General features: G+C 37.2%; 1 protein-coding gene across 1 annotated transcript; it reads left to right on the forward strand.

Moving 5' to 3' along the window:
* The first annotated feature begins 318 nt into the window (after positions 1 to 318).
* On the forward strand, positions 319 to 16,426 carry LOC136267589 (TNF receptor-associated factor family protein DDB_G0290965-like). Its single transcript, XM_066062749.1, has 3 exons — positions 319 to 343; positions 9,483 to 9,570; positions 14,338 to 16,426. The coding sequence occupies exons 1-3, from the start codon at positions 319 to 321 to the stop codon at positions 16,064 to 16,066; spliced, it is 1,842 nt and encodes a 613-aa protein (XP_065918821.1). The 3' UTR covers positions 16,067 to 16,426.
* The last annotated feature ends 1,135 nt before the right edge of the window (positions 16,427 to 17,561 follow it).

Genomic DNA, 17,561 nt, shown 5'->3' on the forward strand with positions numbered 1-17,561 from the left:
ATTCAATTTGTACAGCAACAATATGGCAAATAAATTGTGACCAGATCTGCAAGAACCCCATATGTTAGCACATTTTTCGAATCCCATTTTATTACATTTTCTTTATCTAGATAGCTATAGGGATGGTCAACTAAAGTTTCAGCTCTAGAAGTCAAGAACTTTTAAGTTAGCTACAGTGCTACAAAGTGGGAGTTAGTAAAACGCAGAATACGGAATAATGGAATAAGTAAAACTGATCTTTTGCAGATTGTACAAATACGTATATACTCTATAGTAATTGTACTTTATTTACCTTGTAACAGCTCTGCATAGCAAGCCATGGCGATGGATAAACAGCAGCTGGGTGAGCATTAAATAGGACAAACGCACAACTAATCATCCTAGACTACATTCGCTAAACTTACTATATATCTTCTTAATTGATATTGCTACAGATCACTAAAACCTAGTTCTATTCTCAGGTGCATCTGACCAAATTTATTTGAGTCACACTACTGAGTTAGTGGAGAGCAGTGGTTGTGTGTTGTCTTTAAATGGATTTCAAAATTCATCAGGTTTGAATCAACAGTATATATAAAAACAAGTTTAGCAAAGGTAGGATGGTTGGTTGTGTGATCATCCTATTCAATGCATGCCCAGCTGCTGTTTATCCATCACCGTGGTATGTCATACAGAGATAAAGTACAATTACTATAGAATATATAACTAGTTGCACAATCTGCAAAAGATGAGTTTTGCTTATTCTGTTATTCCGTTATTCCGTATTCCGCATTTTACTAACTCCCCTACAAAGTGGCAACAGCAGAGAAATCGACTTGTACAGTGACAACACGGAAAATAAACTACAGGTGCTTAAATAAACCATCATAACTTCCAAATGCAGTCCTCTACAGAGATGCAATTTACAGTATTGGATTATCCATTAACAGGCGAATCCATTGCTGGGTATGTTTTGTCTTTCAGAGCTTTCCCACAAGCTGGGTGAAGAGAAAAAACGATGATGAAGTGCTCATCCAACGTAAGGCAAACTAAAGCTCATATCTTCTCTCTCCTTAGGAGTACAGACACGAAAAAAAGATTTTCAAACTCCTCTTACTTTGGGACTCACAATGCTAACATAGTTTTTGCTGTTATCACCTTCCTTCGTCGTGAAACAAACGCTCAAAAATTTACAGACTTTTTTTGATTTTGTAATATTTCACCCATTGTGTTTATATATTGCATTATACTATAAAATTAGGCTTGTGCTAACATAATTATGATCCGGTCACAATTACAGGCACTTATTAACCAATCATAACTCAAGACTTAAACAAGCTACGAAGACAAGGTATGGCTCAGTCTGTTCCCCATGAACTGGTCACCCAACTGTACATCTCCATGTGGATGGCCATTTCAATGATGAAGTAAACTTTGCACCGTATATAAGTATGCAAGTGCCCATATTTTATGAGCCTATGCTGCATGAACACAAAACAAAGACTTTCTTACTCCTTATGAACAGGCAAATCTGATGGTGTATAGGTTTTGTTGAATTGAGCTTTGTTTCACTGTATACCGAAGAGATTAAAATGAGTGTAAATCTTATGTAGCATGTGTAGTTTATTTCAATAGGTTTTATAGCAAAATAGAAATTTGTAAAAACAACCAGTTTTCACTCAGCAGGTCACAATTGTCACTTTCCCTTTGATTTTATGCCACTGCCAGCCTTGAGTATAGATCTACTCACTCTGCAGTGATGCTGAATACAGTGCAACCTGTATTAGGGATCATAGAAAGTAGTGAAGCAAGATAGATCGCCAATATGCTTTTTTAAATTTGGGGATTAAATCCTCATTGGTATATCTTCAGGTGTAGGCAGCCTCCCTTGTTTTACTAGTTTTTATTCTATGATCCCTAATTGAACTTTTCTTTGTACTTGTTGGTCTTTTTTGGAACATTAGTAATTATGACTGCATACTGTATCAAAAGAAAGAATGGTGTCAGAATTATTATAATTGTCTAAATGTGTGTACCCAACTATCAAATATGTGAACTGGCCATTACACTTCATTTTCAACTATGTTCTGGTACAGTCACTATAGAAAGTATGGACAATTTCCATTACAAACATATAGGGAAGTCATTATGTGCTACTGTGAATCAACACCTCACACTGTCAGTAAAGATAAATGGAGGATGATGGTAAAATCCATGATGTATGTATTGTGGTATGCCAAAAGGCACCTGTCAGACTGAACTGACATCTAACAGTGAAAAAATTTGGCCTGTAGCCTTAGCTGTTATCGAGTTATGCTTGACTGAAGGTATTAGTCAGACAGTAGAAAAATTCCACTGAAAAAAATTGTGGTGAGGCCGATTTCTGGTCAACTTTATTTGTGAGAAAGTACAAACCTAAATGATTCCTAACACACAGTACTATCATACTGTATGATATGTCCTGATTTTCCAGATCAGTTGATGTACTAAGGGACATTAAATATGTTGCTGTATTATGCAGCCAGATTTGTACCAGAAATCATTGGAGCTAGACAGATTTTGTTGTAAGGAATAATTATAGAGGATATCCACACACTAAACACTTTCTGGATAGTCATGAGTCCTTTGGTTATAACCTTCTGTTTCTAAGTCCAACTATTATATACAAGCATAGGGAACAATTAGATATTTTCATTTGAGTAGGTAGGGACCATCGACAAGTAAAGTAGTGAAACAAGAAAGGTTATGTATACCTGCAGATATACTAGTGGACATTTAATACCCACATAAGTGTATTGGGACTGAATGTCCACTATTATATCAGCAGGTGTAGGTGAACTTCTTTGTTTCACTACTTTATTTCGTCTATTTGAACTTTTTTTCCTTGTACTTGTTTGTTAACATTACGAGCAATATCCGCAACGATGTTTCGGTTACGTTTCGTGTATATCTATGATGTCATAAAACAAAATGGCCGCCGTAGTATGGGGACTTTGTACAGGGAGGTATTGGGCGAGATAGTGTTTCTCTATGATAGCATTTATAAATTTTAAAAAGGGCGAAGGTGAGGCATATAGTATATAATGCAATACAAATAAGCCTTTTTGTGTCTGAATTTAAAATTTCGAGGTCTGCTTTCCTCATTGAAGTACGTTTTGTACTGTCATGGTATGTGTATACTACTCCTTACCTTTATTATCTCGTGGTTCCATGTGTAAAACACTACAGACAGTATTCCTTTTGAATACTGTGTGCCAAAGTCTCTGAAGCCCCCATACTAACACGGCCATTTTGTCAATTATGACACCAAATTTTGTAATCGCAACATCAAGAAACATTATTACGGATATCGCTCATCATGACTGGTGAACCCACACATATACATCAAAAGAAAGAATGGCACCTTAACAATATTGCCTGAACACACACCCCAACTATCAATTACCAACTGAAAAGTGAAGGACTATTATGATTTGTTTTCAGCTATGTTCAGTCCATTACACAGTGTTGCAAATGAACAGTTTGAGAAGCACTTCTGTAATCAATCTAGCTACTATGGAAAATAGGAAAATACACACTGGGGAAGCCACTATACACTACCACAAATCAACACCTTCAGCTGTCAGCAAAGAGAAATGAGACACAAAGAAGAACAAAGTTAAGCCAATGATCCATGCATTTTACTATGGGTATGCCAAAAAGCTCCTATCAGGATGAAGTGATATTTAACAGCAAAAAACAAGGCCGTAGCCTTGGTTGTTATTGAGGTGCACTTGTCTGAAGGCATTACAAAGTCAGTCAGTCAATTAGTAGGTCAGTTGGACAGTCAGTTAGTAGTATGCTTGGTTATGCCTAACCAATACTGTCCAGCTGTCATAAAGGAAAAGTGAGATTGAGGTGATTTTTGGGCAAGAAAGTCCAAACCTTCACCAACCCTACTATGCAGTACTACCATACTGTATGATGAATAGAATTTCAGTTATGATACTCTTAAGCCTGTTGTTGTTAATATAGACATTCACAAACAAGAACCAGGGGACCACAAGACCTGGTAATACTGGAAGTATAGAATCCAGTAGTTAGTGTGAGAACCACATATTATTGCTATCAGATATTTAACACAATTCTAGCAGGCCTACTCATGTTGCCTTTTAACTATTAATTTTTAATTGGTGTTTCCTGTTGTGGTACACTTTAATCAAATAGGCAGGATAAGTAATGCTTCAGATACTGTTTCTGCAACCAACCTGAAAGCATGTTCTTAATTTTCATACAATATCTTTTTAACACCAAAAAATCATCAGATATGATATAAAACGTGATAGTGTTGAAATGTGCTACCATATTCCCTGATGTAAACAACAATGAACTATTACTAATTGTTTAATTGCTGCTGCTTCTTCTCAGTGAACTTCAAGCCATTTAAAGTAGAAACTATCTAGCAGCACAGATAATGTATGGATAGGAAACACCCAGTAAATTATTTTCCTATCCTAGTTACAGTGCACCAATTACACTAGGAAATGTATTGAGCAGTTGTTTGGCTTTCTCGGCCTTGTTTGAAGGCCAGTTTGAAGGTGATATTCCTTTTACATTGTTTATTGTGTTGTGTTGTGTACTGAACAAGAACACAACGTTTCTGTGGACATTGGGAGAAATATTGCTTGCGACAGGTGACAATGGTAGGTACTCACCAGCAAATATTTCAGCAGCAGTACTATTAGCCAACTTCTTGTCACCACATTTACACAACCAAAGAAATGTGTGATACATTGAAATAGATTTTATACTACAGTACTGCTCAGCTTGAGCTAAACAATTGCACAAAGTAGTACCTGTTTTTTGAATTTTTATCAAAACAGTGGAAATATACACCGAAGCAATGAATATCTAGCTAGCCTACTACACTCTACCTGCTACAAGTGGTGTAAACAGCAGCAAAGAAACAATGCTGCACTTTCTGTTTTTTTTTGTTTGTTTTTTTTTTCCAGGAAATTTGCACAACTGTTTCAAAACACCATATTCACCTTTGAACATGAATTTTCTTACATGCTGCTGTTTACTACGCTCCACCATCCCTACCCAGTTCAGCCTCCAATTAGTGTAGGTTGTAACTAACCCAGCTGTAAACAACAAACACTAATTTGCTGGTTACAAGAACAGCGAAATCTTCCACCTGTCAAGGCCATAAAGTTTACGAGCAGCGAAATAAGGATGGCCCATGACGTCACTATGTAAATAATACGGGCGTTTCCAATCCATATGACATACATTATCTATGCTAGCAGTAACTGTGTAAGCAATCCATGCGCATATGAAATTATTTCAGCTAACAATTAACCGTTGTATGGTAAGTCAAGGATCTCTGGGCTTTGCCATTACCATAGTAACACTAAATATAATATAGTTGGGGGTTTTACTGACACTTCCTTTATTAAAGAGCTACGTAGCATCGTCACGACAAAGGGCAGTATCAACACATGTATCCAATTATCATATGTACATGTAGTTTTCCAGTACATACAGTAGGTACATGGTTATATGAATTGACACACAATATTACTGTATGGTGTGATTACTACTCTACAGCAAGGTGATTTGATTGGCAGGATCTAAAATCCCTTGTTTCTTCTCAACGGATCTTTGGTGATACAAAATACAGTAATTACAAGTAACCCATGGACATCAAATCAACAGCAGCACCCAACTACAAAATTTACAGGGATTTGTTCCACCAAGAGTTATGTATACAGTTATAATTCTAAATACTGCTACATGTTTAGGTTAATCTAAAGGCTGCAGCACATGTTGCTGTCAGCTAGACCTTCAGTGCTGGCCACTACAAAGCTTTAATAATATGTAACAAAGAGTCTATACATTAATAGACTTCAAAACATTTACCTCAAGCCTTGTAATGATGTCTTTACTTTATTCAGGTGGTACAACACAAGTGGGTGTGACATTTATTTGATGACAAACAGAGAAGCCTATGATACATTGCATTTGGGGGAAACTTTATGAAATACTTCTAAGAATTACGTCCAAACTATTCTAAACTCTGCAACACCTCAAGATCAAATTTAGGCTTAGTTATAAGTGAAGAGCCGAGAGAAACTGTCACCGTGACAAAAACTATTTTACTATAGTTTATGTGACTACATACTTGAACAACTATTTCCAGATTGAGCTGGGCTGCTATGCCACACCTCTATATTATTGCTGTTTTCTAATCTGATTGTACCTGAAACAACATAACGAAGGGACATCTTTTAAACAGCAATAGTATAAGGACTGTGTAACTTAGTGACTACTGTAGAAAGACACTACCACAAGCCTATGGATAATATATGAAATTGCGTACTACATCAGTATCTCATGTAGGAATGTTAAAGGTCCATAACAATTAGTGAGTAAACATTCTCTGTACAGAATTACATTTACGGAATACTCAGGTGAATTAGAGACCAAGACAGATGAGTCATTGAGGATCTTGGGTAGCATGGTCAAGGTCATTCAAGACACCTTCATCACGGTGCTGTCCAGTGAAGACAAAGCACCTACACAATCTACAGACAGTCTACACTATACATACAAAGTAATCCATACCTACGTATTCTGCCCAAGCAGCCTAAAGATGCAGATGTTAACCAAACATTGTTACAAGCCTAAGTATTGGACACAGACAAACCTTTAGACTTTGTATTGACAAATGGGCAGTGAACAGCAGCCAAAGTCAAAGGCAATTAACACTAGAGGTGTTAAGGACCAACATTGGGTGATGCCACAAGTCACAGTAGTTGTCATAGTGCCAGAAAAGTAGCACCAGTTACCATAGTGACAGAGTCACAACTATGCACAATGGTGGCAGAGACTCTACCACTCAACATCAATGGGCTAGCCAATAAACATCTTCTGAAACATTGCTTTGTTCAAAGAATTTGGCAGGCATTTAAAAAAATTTTTATTGTGAGTTGGCACAAAGTCCATACCTTATGTACATAAGAGTGATGATGACCTCGTTTCTTAGCAGATGTGCTTACAAAAATGAGATAAGAATCAACACTCACTCATCTACAAAACAATGCTCAAATGTTCCATCCTAAAAGCAAATCACAGCAATGTCTAGACAAGGTCAATATGGGTGTTGGTTGAAGAAGGAAACTCCTGTTGAGGTAGAGGCTGCAGACCTACAACCTGGAAAGAAACTTCTGTATGTAACAGGACAGTCAGATCTCTGATTTCATTATGACAAGCTCATCCATAAGATCAGGTAGTTACCGTGTACTCTAATTTGTAAGTGTATTAACATCGGACATGATCTCTTACACATTGAATTTTCATTGACAAACGTCATTCATCTGGTCTTTTATTGTATCATAAGATGGCAATGACAGAGTGGAAAAGTTGGTGAAAAGATGCTTGAGAAAGTCTTAATATCAACAAACTTGTCATGAGCTAAGGTTAGCAGGTTACGCGGGTTTGGGTTTGTACATAACTGATGAAATATCATCCATACTGGAGTTACCATAGCGACAATACTAAAATTTAAACTAGAGTGCACTTAAAATGCAACAAATTAGACCTAAATTTGACAGCAATTTCAGGTTCAGTTGACCGCAGAGTTTAGTACAAAAGTCACCTTATAAGTTATACGAGAGCTGATATATAATTTTATTAGAACTCCAAAATATTATTGAACTACAGTCACATGTTAATGCCTGCTGTTCTCTGAAAATAGTATGTGAAGATCTCACATAGCTGCAACATAACACAAACACCTAACATGTACACTTGCAATAGTTCCCTTTGATCATTATTCTCATATCAGGATGCATCATTCTCATCAACCACAACACAATGGAGCACAACTCAGCCTCCTACTGTGTAGTTGTATCAGATAGTAATGTGGATAATGTCAATGTGAATATATTTTAGAGCCTCTACAAATACAATTTAGATGCTAACAACTCATGCTAAACTGCTTCTAGGATATGTCTAGGATCTTGGTCAGAATATAGTTAGATCTACAAGTTACGTATATAAAACAACTTCATAAAACATTTAATGCGATAAAATACCTTATATAAATGGACTTACATACGTTATGTAGGGAACAGGACAGCGTGATATGGAGACTTTGGGACCAAGTAAAACTTTCCTGACTCTTAGGTTAGTTTATGTACTAAAGTGACACTTCAGGACTTTAAAAATCTCTGGATCTCTCCAATTTCAACTCTCCACATTAACAGGTCCTAGCAGCACACACTGCTGTACCTAATATTTTAAAATCATATGCACTGTTGATACAACAATGAATTATTCATACTTCAAAAGCTTACATTTTACGAGACTTGTTTCCCCCGGCACATTTTTAAAGAGAACTCAAGACTCAATATCACATCATCGCAAAGACACAAAATACAACATCTCTATAATAATCCTCACTGTGACACCCAGATCTTTTGTCTTTGTCATATTTATCCTTCTTGTCCGTGAGAATTGACACCAAGAAACTGATGCGGACAAACATAAATGAATGCAATGCTATTGAACCATTCAACCAGTATATATTGGCCATATAATTTTTATTCTATGGTGCGTGTGAACACCCCCTCACCACTGCACAACTGAGCCACTAGTTAAATTATTGTGGTTAATGTGGTCACACCTAGTTGACTATACGGCTCTTGACGTCAGTGACCTTTCGACTACAACAAAAGCAGGTTCTTTTTACCATTCTATAACACTGAAACTGATCATGAGATGAAGCTATCACAACATATTAAATTCGCACTGTATGTGATAAACAAATCAGAAGAAAGCATGCAGGTAACGTAACTTAGATGATTCTCTAAGCCTCAAATGAATAACATGAATAAACCATACACGCCTGCCCACACACATACCATAAACACGCTTACCATCTGTCATTAGCTATGAGTGAAATCATGAATATTCTGTGGTGTGTATAATACCAACCAAACTGGTTTAGCGTGTACACACACATATTAGGTCACACCACAATAATTGTGATGATATAATAAGTGTCACTGTCAATGTATATATGACGGGAATAGGAAGAAGGAACAAGGAGCAGTGACTATTCTTTGTATTTTTAATGAAGTGCCTAACAATATTCTTCAGAAAGATTGTGAAATCAGGTGAACTTTATCCTCCTAATGACTGACTTCATTCTACTGCAGTACAGCAGACTATAAGGCTTGCCTGGTTACCGCACTAAGGTGTGATAGGTGCAACACAGACACACAGACAGGTTCAAATAATGTGAGCTTTATATGGGCTGGCTTTATACTATCAACATCACCTTTCTGGACCAGGCTTACAAACACACATAATAGACACTTCAAATAAAATAAAAACAGAACTCTGTTTTACTTATATGGCTGTAACTTCCTGTTAAATTTTCTGTTTCTTTAATCTCATAATAGTAATATTGATCTCATAAATAGCTTACAAACACTTAAGTATACTTTTGGTAACAGATGAAGTAAGTCTTGCTAATGTGTTATTGATGAAATACTATACTGAAGAACTAAACATTAAGAGGAGACGAAAATGTGTTGTATACGTGTAACATACATACAACGAGCTGGTTCAAATACTCCTGAAAACTGAAGGACACACTCAGATAGTTTAATGCCCAACAGCCAACTGCACATATGGACTAGTCTGTTTCTATTACATTTGTATAATTGTCTAATTTAGTCATTATGTTAAATAAACCAATTAACATACCATCAAAGAAGTGTTAAATAATTATAAGCAGTAATATAAACAGACCAATCCTTCACATACTGTACATCTGTATTACAACAATACAGATTATGCAGTAGTATATACAAACAATTATTGTATGCATAAATTTGGTAGTCACTCACGTATCAGTATCCACCTCCATTTCTTGACAGTATGTAAAAGGTCCGTTGATTCCCTTACCACCTTTTTACTGAATGGAGTACAGTCGATAGTAACAAAAGAGAAGTTTTATAATATGCAACTATCAGCTGTATATCAGTTTTGTTCTACCCTAAGAAATGAGAGTCAGATAACGGTTTTCAAAAAAAAATTAAAAAAAATTAGACTATGAAAGTACGTATGTACAGAAATCTTTCATATACCCTACATTTTGTCTCCCACATCTAAACAGACGTATTAAACACCAACTATTGGTATACTGATCCTCATACCACACTCAGACACTTTATGTTAGTTCATGCAACATCACATCATCCAAATGAAGTAGAGTACATCGCAATTTTGGCATTTGTCTGCCATTTGTCTGCCGCTCAAACTAGTCTCTATTGTGTATGTGCATGGTTGTAATGGGACACATCTTGATACGCCACTTTCATGAGGACTGTGTAGATCTCTACATGTGTAGAGCCTGCAACTGGACACATGCATCTTGAAAAGCCATCCACATGGGTACTGTGCAGATGCGCAGAAATTCCAGTGCACAAGGCCAACCTACATTATAAAAACTATGACATCAGTCACTCTTTGTTGATGCAAGGTCACAAACATTATAGCTAGATGTTAGTGCTACACACCATTGAAGAAATTGTGCGTGCACATCAGTAGCTATGCCGACTGCACGTATTGTTGTCAGGCAGCACATAACACTTAGATGCTAACTGATAAATTTTGAAGAAACAGTAGCAGCACGAAAGTGTGTAGAATTTAAATAAACAGTCTTGGTCTTCACTTGAAACAAATGTACAGTTTTACACCTGACCAACAATGTAGCCCAACATTTATTTAATGTGGCTTTAGTAAAAAGAAATACAACACAGAAATTCCTACATTCATTTGAGTGTATGACATAAGCAAGCAAATTTTCCAGTCTGTGTGAGAGAGATTTTAGTGTAGCAGTCAATCATACATGTATACTGTGAAATGAGTGTTGAATACAAAGGTTTAAACGTCATATTGACAGGCCACCAATAAATCTCACAATTTTGTAAGCATCTACTAAACAATGTACACCTTCTTTTGAACAATGAAGGTAGCATTTGCACCAAATATTTCATGCAGTCTTGATGAAAAATTTTTAACTCCTTTTATATAAATAGTTCGAGCGTAAATCAGATGGCTGCAGGTTTGAGGCTACCTAAGTCCAGTCATGAATTTTTTCTCCTTTCTCCAACTTTTCAAACACACCTTAAGTAGCTAAAATCTAGTAGCTAAAGTCTTTAAACAGGCTGTAGAACCAGGTGTCCTACAGACCTTCAGCACTTGTGCTGTAAAGCATTAATAAAAAAATAAATAAACTTTAATCTAGCCGTGTCTTGCATAACTACACCTAACAAAGCATCTGTACATGTTGCATCTTAGGTTTGTGGTGTCACTTAATGCTTGGTAAGCTGGAAAACTTATTACTATTAGGGTAGCACACTCACTTGGGAAACTATACTTAAAGGACTCTCATTTACATGGGATCAGAATGCCAGTGGATGACTCACTATCTCATAGATTATAAGAGGAACTACTTATTTACGAACCTGTTGTAGTTGCTTTAGACTCCTTTTATAGCATGTTGACCATCTCCGAAGAGGGCACCAATTCCAACCTAACATTTAACCAAAAATTACACCTTCAACAACAGTCACTCACAAGTTAGGTACACTTTACAGTATACTGGTGAACTATGGACTCAGAACCTTATGGCTTTGTTATATGATGCAGCCTGAACCTCATCATTCTTCCATCTTTTGTATGCATCTTGTTTGTCTATTTCCTTCATCTTCCCATAGTAACCTAATCCCTTTAAATCTCTATCCCTGAGTGCAGTAACAATTGCACCTATACATGATAGGGTACACTATGGTGAATTGATCACAAACTAACTACTTAATTCAGTCAGTAAAATTGTTGAAATCTCTTGAGTCTAGAGATATGGTGTGTCAAGACCCCTCTTCCTTTTGAAGTTACATGGCTCAACAGCTAAGTATATATTGTCATGATTAACTGTACTTCGTGACACTACCGGATCTCTTAAAAGAGACTTCAAGGCATCTGAGGCTCTTCTACTTGGACTGTCACTGTGACAGAAAGTGCCATGATAGGAGCATATAATAGCAGTACATGCAGTTCTTCACATCTCTTATACATCTGCCTGAAGTCCCATTCATGTGCCTTATCAATGGCTACTAAACCAAGTTGATTTTGTCTATTTACAGCCTGTATCTTCTCAAGATTTACTATCTGCATAACCAAATAACCACTATGGGCTAAATTAAGGGTATCATATTTATCTACCAGGGCTTTACTTTCAGCATGCTGGTCTAACTGTGCTGATCCTAAGTTGCATGGAAGGTCTATTTTGTTCAATTCAACAGTTTGGTCTTGCATAAGACTTATTGTTGGTGTAACAACTAAAGTTACCAATTTGGCTATCACTTGCATACAGCAGTGAGTTAGCTGTTTGATATTATTAATGCTAGAACTTAAAGCTGTGCTGCCAATAAATGCATACACAAGTCCACTCTGTGTTTCGTACATTATCTGCACAGTATATTCTCTGTGGTTCCTTGTAAACTATTATATCAGACTGTGATGCTCAGTGGAATCTTACACCCTAAATAATCTGTGCTAAAAATCCTGACAACTGAAAATTGGTATAGTTGTCCTTGTGGTTGGTCTAATTGATGCACACTATTTACAGTACATACACATGCAGGCCGGGGTAAGACATGATGCCATTACGTACAATTTTGTGTAATGTAATTGATATCCCAATGATAATTACGTGATGAAACTAACCGTACCAGCTACTTGCATCATTTTAGACACCAAAGTCAATTGCATTTACTACTAGTGGCTAAGAATACAGCGAACAATAACACAGATACCTGAAAATAAGATCAGACTTTATTCTAAATAATGCTCTATTTCAAAGTCCATTGTAAAAATCACTGGAACTCAACATATGAAATGATTTCTACACAGTGAATTACCATTTATGACAATTAATCCAGCGCTAAACTTCACGGTTTAATAGAACTATACCCTATGCTAAAAATGTACACTACTCACACGTCACACAATTATTGTGATGTCATGTCCTACCTCCTCTGATACACGTGTTTTTGTTACCATGGTTACCTAATAATGTATATAGCTTGTTCTTGTTTCCATAGTAACCATGTCAATTTGTGGTATTACTGTTATGCCACGCAATGTGTGGGGTTTGGCGTAAAATTTTCTCAAATACATAAAGCAGAGTGGCATAAAATCTTTCTTTTAGAATAAAATGCATAAAGTCTTCCCTAATGCACCTATCAATATTATGCCCCACCACCCCCTCCTGGGCAAGGGTGGGGATCTGAATTAAATTCCCCACCTGTGGGGCATGATGAGTAGTCAAATCCCCACGTAGTATACTTTGGGAAAGTAGGTTATATTCTTGCAGGAGGTGCATAGCTTATAAAGTCAAGCAAGTGCGAACAGTCAAATGCCCCACTAGTGGGGCGATTTTAAGGTCAAATCGGATCAAATCCCCTGCTATTCCCCCATGTACGCCAGGGAAGGGGGCAGTGGGGCTTAATATTGATAGGTGCATAAAGGCAACACATATATAGCTACCTCAAAAAATACGCTATTATATGTACGACCTTACTCCCATACCTCATATCCCATTAGTTGAGTTCCTTCTTCACCTAGTAGCACGAGTACGCCTTGTTACTTAGCTAGCACATTAGAATGTCTCTCAGGGTGAGCAAAAAGCAATGAAGTACAAAGATCACGTGGACTTAGGATCTGTCACGATCGAGTCACGAGGTAGCCAAGTCAAGTGGTAACGCCCCTTTTATTTTATATACCAACAAAAGGAGAAAGGTAACACAATTAAAATTTACTGATCATGTGGTAAGTATGTTTATTTATTATCAGGTGTAGCTACCAAGTTCACTAGAGGTTGATGGCGATAGCCACACCCAATAATGGTGGGGGCGGGTACGAATATCACTTCGTGGCGACACCACCAGATTGGTTGATGTGTAATATCTGTCACTATCCCAGTAGAGATCCTTATCTTAGTGGATGTTGTGGTCACACATTCTGCAAGTCTTGTCTTGAGGGTGCAAAGAAAGCTACTACCATTTCTGATGCTTGTCCCATTTGCCGAAATGAAGAATTTGTTACCATACCTCACAAACAAGCTGACCGAACAGTCAGGAGTCTCCATGTGTTCTGTACTAACAAAGAGAAAGGTTGTGAGTGGCAGGGTGAAGTGAATAACATTGTCAGTCATGTTACGAACAGTGACGGTTGTCAATTTGAGGAGGTGATATGTACTAATGGTTGTGGAATGTGTGTACAATGACAATATCTGTCCAGTCATGCTGAGGATGAGTGTGTATGTCGTATGGTTGACTGTCAGTATTGTCACATTACAGGAGAACATCAGTTTATTGAGGGTGAACACAAGGATCAGTGTCCCAAATTCCCCATAGCCTGTCCCAACAAATGTGAAATTGATAATATACCTCGTAAAGATATTGATGAACACAGGAAGATGTGTCCACTTGAAGAAGTCATCTGCCCCAATGATTGTGAAACAACTTTGCAACGACGATATATACACACCCACATCAAGATGGAGTGTCCACATCTTAAGGTGGAATGTCAGCATTGTCACATTACAGGAGAACAACAGTTTATTGAGGGTGAACACAAGGAACAGTGTCCCAAGTTCTCCATAGCCTGTCCCAACAAGTGTGAGGTGGGTAGTGTCCCAAGAGATGGTGTAGAAGAACACAAGAAGATGTGTCCGTTGGAGCTAGTCCAGTGTGAGTATCACGTGGTGGGTTGTGAGGAGAGGATGGCTCGTAAGGATCAGAAGAAACACAACAAGGAGAAGATGGAAGAACACTTGTCCTTTACCACACGTCAGCTCACTAAGACTCAGCATAATTTAGCTAGTAGTCAAGTTGAGGCAGTGAACAGTAGAGAGGAACTAACAGCAAAGACTACTCAGATAGGTAAAGACCTGGCTACTACCAAACAACAACTGACCAGTACTCAAATTGATACTGTAAAGACAATTGATGGACTCATACAGCGATTGCAGCAAACAGAAAGAGATCTTGCAACTAAACAAGAACTAACAACACGTCAACTAGAGAAATATAAAGATGATCTTACTGTGAAAGTTGAGCAGGTGGAAAAAGAGTCTAATGAACAACTAGCAGTCACTGAAAATAACCTTACTCTAAAGCTTCAACAGACAGAGAATGATCTAACAACAACCAAACAAGAATTAGTAGCTATTAAAGAGAATCTCAGAACTACTAAAGATGAACTCAAAGTTTCCCAAGAAGAAAGCAAGAGAACTACTGATAAGCTTGAGAGGGAAATGAGAAAGAAGTTTGATGAATCGAAAAAATTAGCTGATATGAACACAAATTTGATGGACACTCAAGAAGAGAGTAGAAAGTGGAAAGATGATCTTATTCAACAGCTTGTGGTAACTAAGCAAGAAGCAAAGAAAACAGTAGATGATCTTACTCAAAGACTCGTTGCTAGTCAACAAGAAGTAAAAAAGACAAAAAATGAACTCACACAGAAACTCACTAACACAGAAAGAGACCTGAACACTACAAAACAACAACTAGCTACAACTTGTCAACATCTTACAAAAGCTGAAAAGGAGCACACCACATTAGCTGTCAATACTGATGAGGCACTAGCTAAACTGGAGACCAAATTCCAAACAAAGGTCACTGAGATTGAAACTGCTGCTCAGAAGAGGATCACTGAACTGGAAACTAAACTAGAACAAAGAAATGACGACTATCAGAAAATGTTTAAAGAATTGTATTCAATATGGATGGTACACCTCAACACTGCAGCAGCAAGATTATCATCAGGTGATCAAGTTGTTCCTCTGATTGTGAAGATGTCAGAGTATACCAAGAAGAAGAGTGATGATGTTTACTGGTACAGTGACTCATTCTACACTCATCACAAGGGATACAGAATGACACTGATTATTGTGCCTGCTGGTTATCTTGGTAGTGGTACTCACCTGTCAGTTTGGCCTGTTCCTCATGAAGGGTCCATATGATGATCAGTTGAGGTGGCCACTGAAGGGACATTGTGAGGTGAAGTTGTTGAACCAGATCAGTAACAGTGAACATCATTTAGGGAATGGGAAGTATCAGAATATTGGTCATGAGAGGGTCACTAGTTGGGAGAGAAGTACTAAGTACATGTGGTACACTCATCAATTCATATCCAATGTAGACCTCCACAAGATCACTCCCACATGTCAGTACCTCAAAGATGATAATATCTTCATTAAAGTAGACTATAAACTAGACTAGTATAAGTTTAATTGGTTACTGTATTAATTATTTAGTTGCCTAGTTTGTAATATTTGTTGCATTTTTTATAACAAACGACTTTGATTACTAAATCTTTTGTCTCTCAGGCCAAATTCAGCAAAGCACAGGATCGGTATACACAGGGTATACGTAGTTCAGTAAAATTTTAAAAATTATTATTTTGAACAATTTGAAGAGTCAAACAGCGCAGCTAATAAATTATGATTGCTGTGCTACTAGGGTGAGATCCCTTTGTGGCATTATCTTCGTGATCACATGTGAATGTAATTATTTTGCACTGATTGCCACTGATCATGAAAAAAATGTTTTTAAGCTATGAGTGAAGCACGCACAAGGGTGTATTTAGGATTTACAGGGGGGGGGGGTTAACTAATCTGTCATGTGAAGGTGTGCCTCTCAGCATGCTTTGGGGCATACCCCCATGAAAAATAGATGCAATTTGGAGACATTTTCACATACAAATGCTGATAATTTGCCTATAAATATTTTATATACTAAACTTTAGATTAGCTATATATAGCTCTGCAGCATTTAGGTTTGGGCAGGTTCAGACAACCAACACTATCACAATTACACAACAGGTACATGTTAGAATAAGAGTGTACTATTCTGGTATGGCTTCCCACAAAATATATTTTGCTCTATAACTCACAAATGGGTCATGACCCATTAAACCTTCCTTACTCGAAATGAGGGGACAGTTTAGTGTAAATTGCATGTCTCAACTCATTGTAGAACGCGAGTTGTAATTTTTCGCTTTAAATTTGTAGTACATTATTTAAAACTGTATAGCCGCTATAATAAAATGTGCATTTCTACTTTTGTCCTCTAGCTTCTCAATTATCAGATACCCTTCTTCTGGACTTGAGCTGGCACTAATCAGTTTTTTTTGTTGCTACGCCATTCCTCGCCAGAAAAAAGGTCCTATCAAAATATGACAAACACTTTTTTGAAGCAAAGATACTATGGTTACCCGTCTGAAAATTTAAAGCCTACCAGTTCAAAAATGACAGACTAGCTCTAATTTTAGTATCATGGTGTAGAAATTGAGGCACGTACACCTGCTGGCTGACCACAGTTATTGATAGGGTACAGGAGAATTAAAGAAACTTTAGGGAAGTGTTTAATGTGTAGGATTTCTATCCGAGATGGGTAGCTAGTGGCAAGAGTATATAATGTATACTCTTGGTAGAATCAATAATGGAACCATTGTAA

This window comes from Dysidea avara, chromosome 9, assembly GCF_963678975.1.
Source record: "Dysidea avara chromosome 9, odDysAvar1.4, whole genome shotgun sequence".
In the NCBI taxonomy this organism is placed as follows: Eukaryota; Metazoa; Porifera; class Demospongiae; order Dictyoceratida; family Dysideidae; genus Dysidea; species Dysidea avara.

What these genes read in the sequence shown, in the direction of transcription:
- LOC136267589 (XM_066062749.1), top strand. Translation starts at nt 319, where the DNA reads ATGGCGATGGATAAACAGCAGCTGG. An exon ending in GATGGATAAACAGCAGCTGG is followed by an intron (nt 344 to 9,482) that starts GTGAGCATTAAA and finishes TTTTGGTAACAG; the next exon opens with ATGAAGTAAGTCTTGCTAAT. An exon ending in CGAAAATGTGTTGTATACGT is followed by an intron (nt 9,571 to 14,337) that starts GTAACATACATA and finishes ATATCTGTCCAG; the next exon opens with TCATGCTGAGGATGAGTGTG.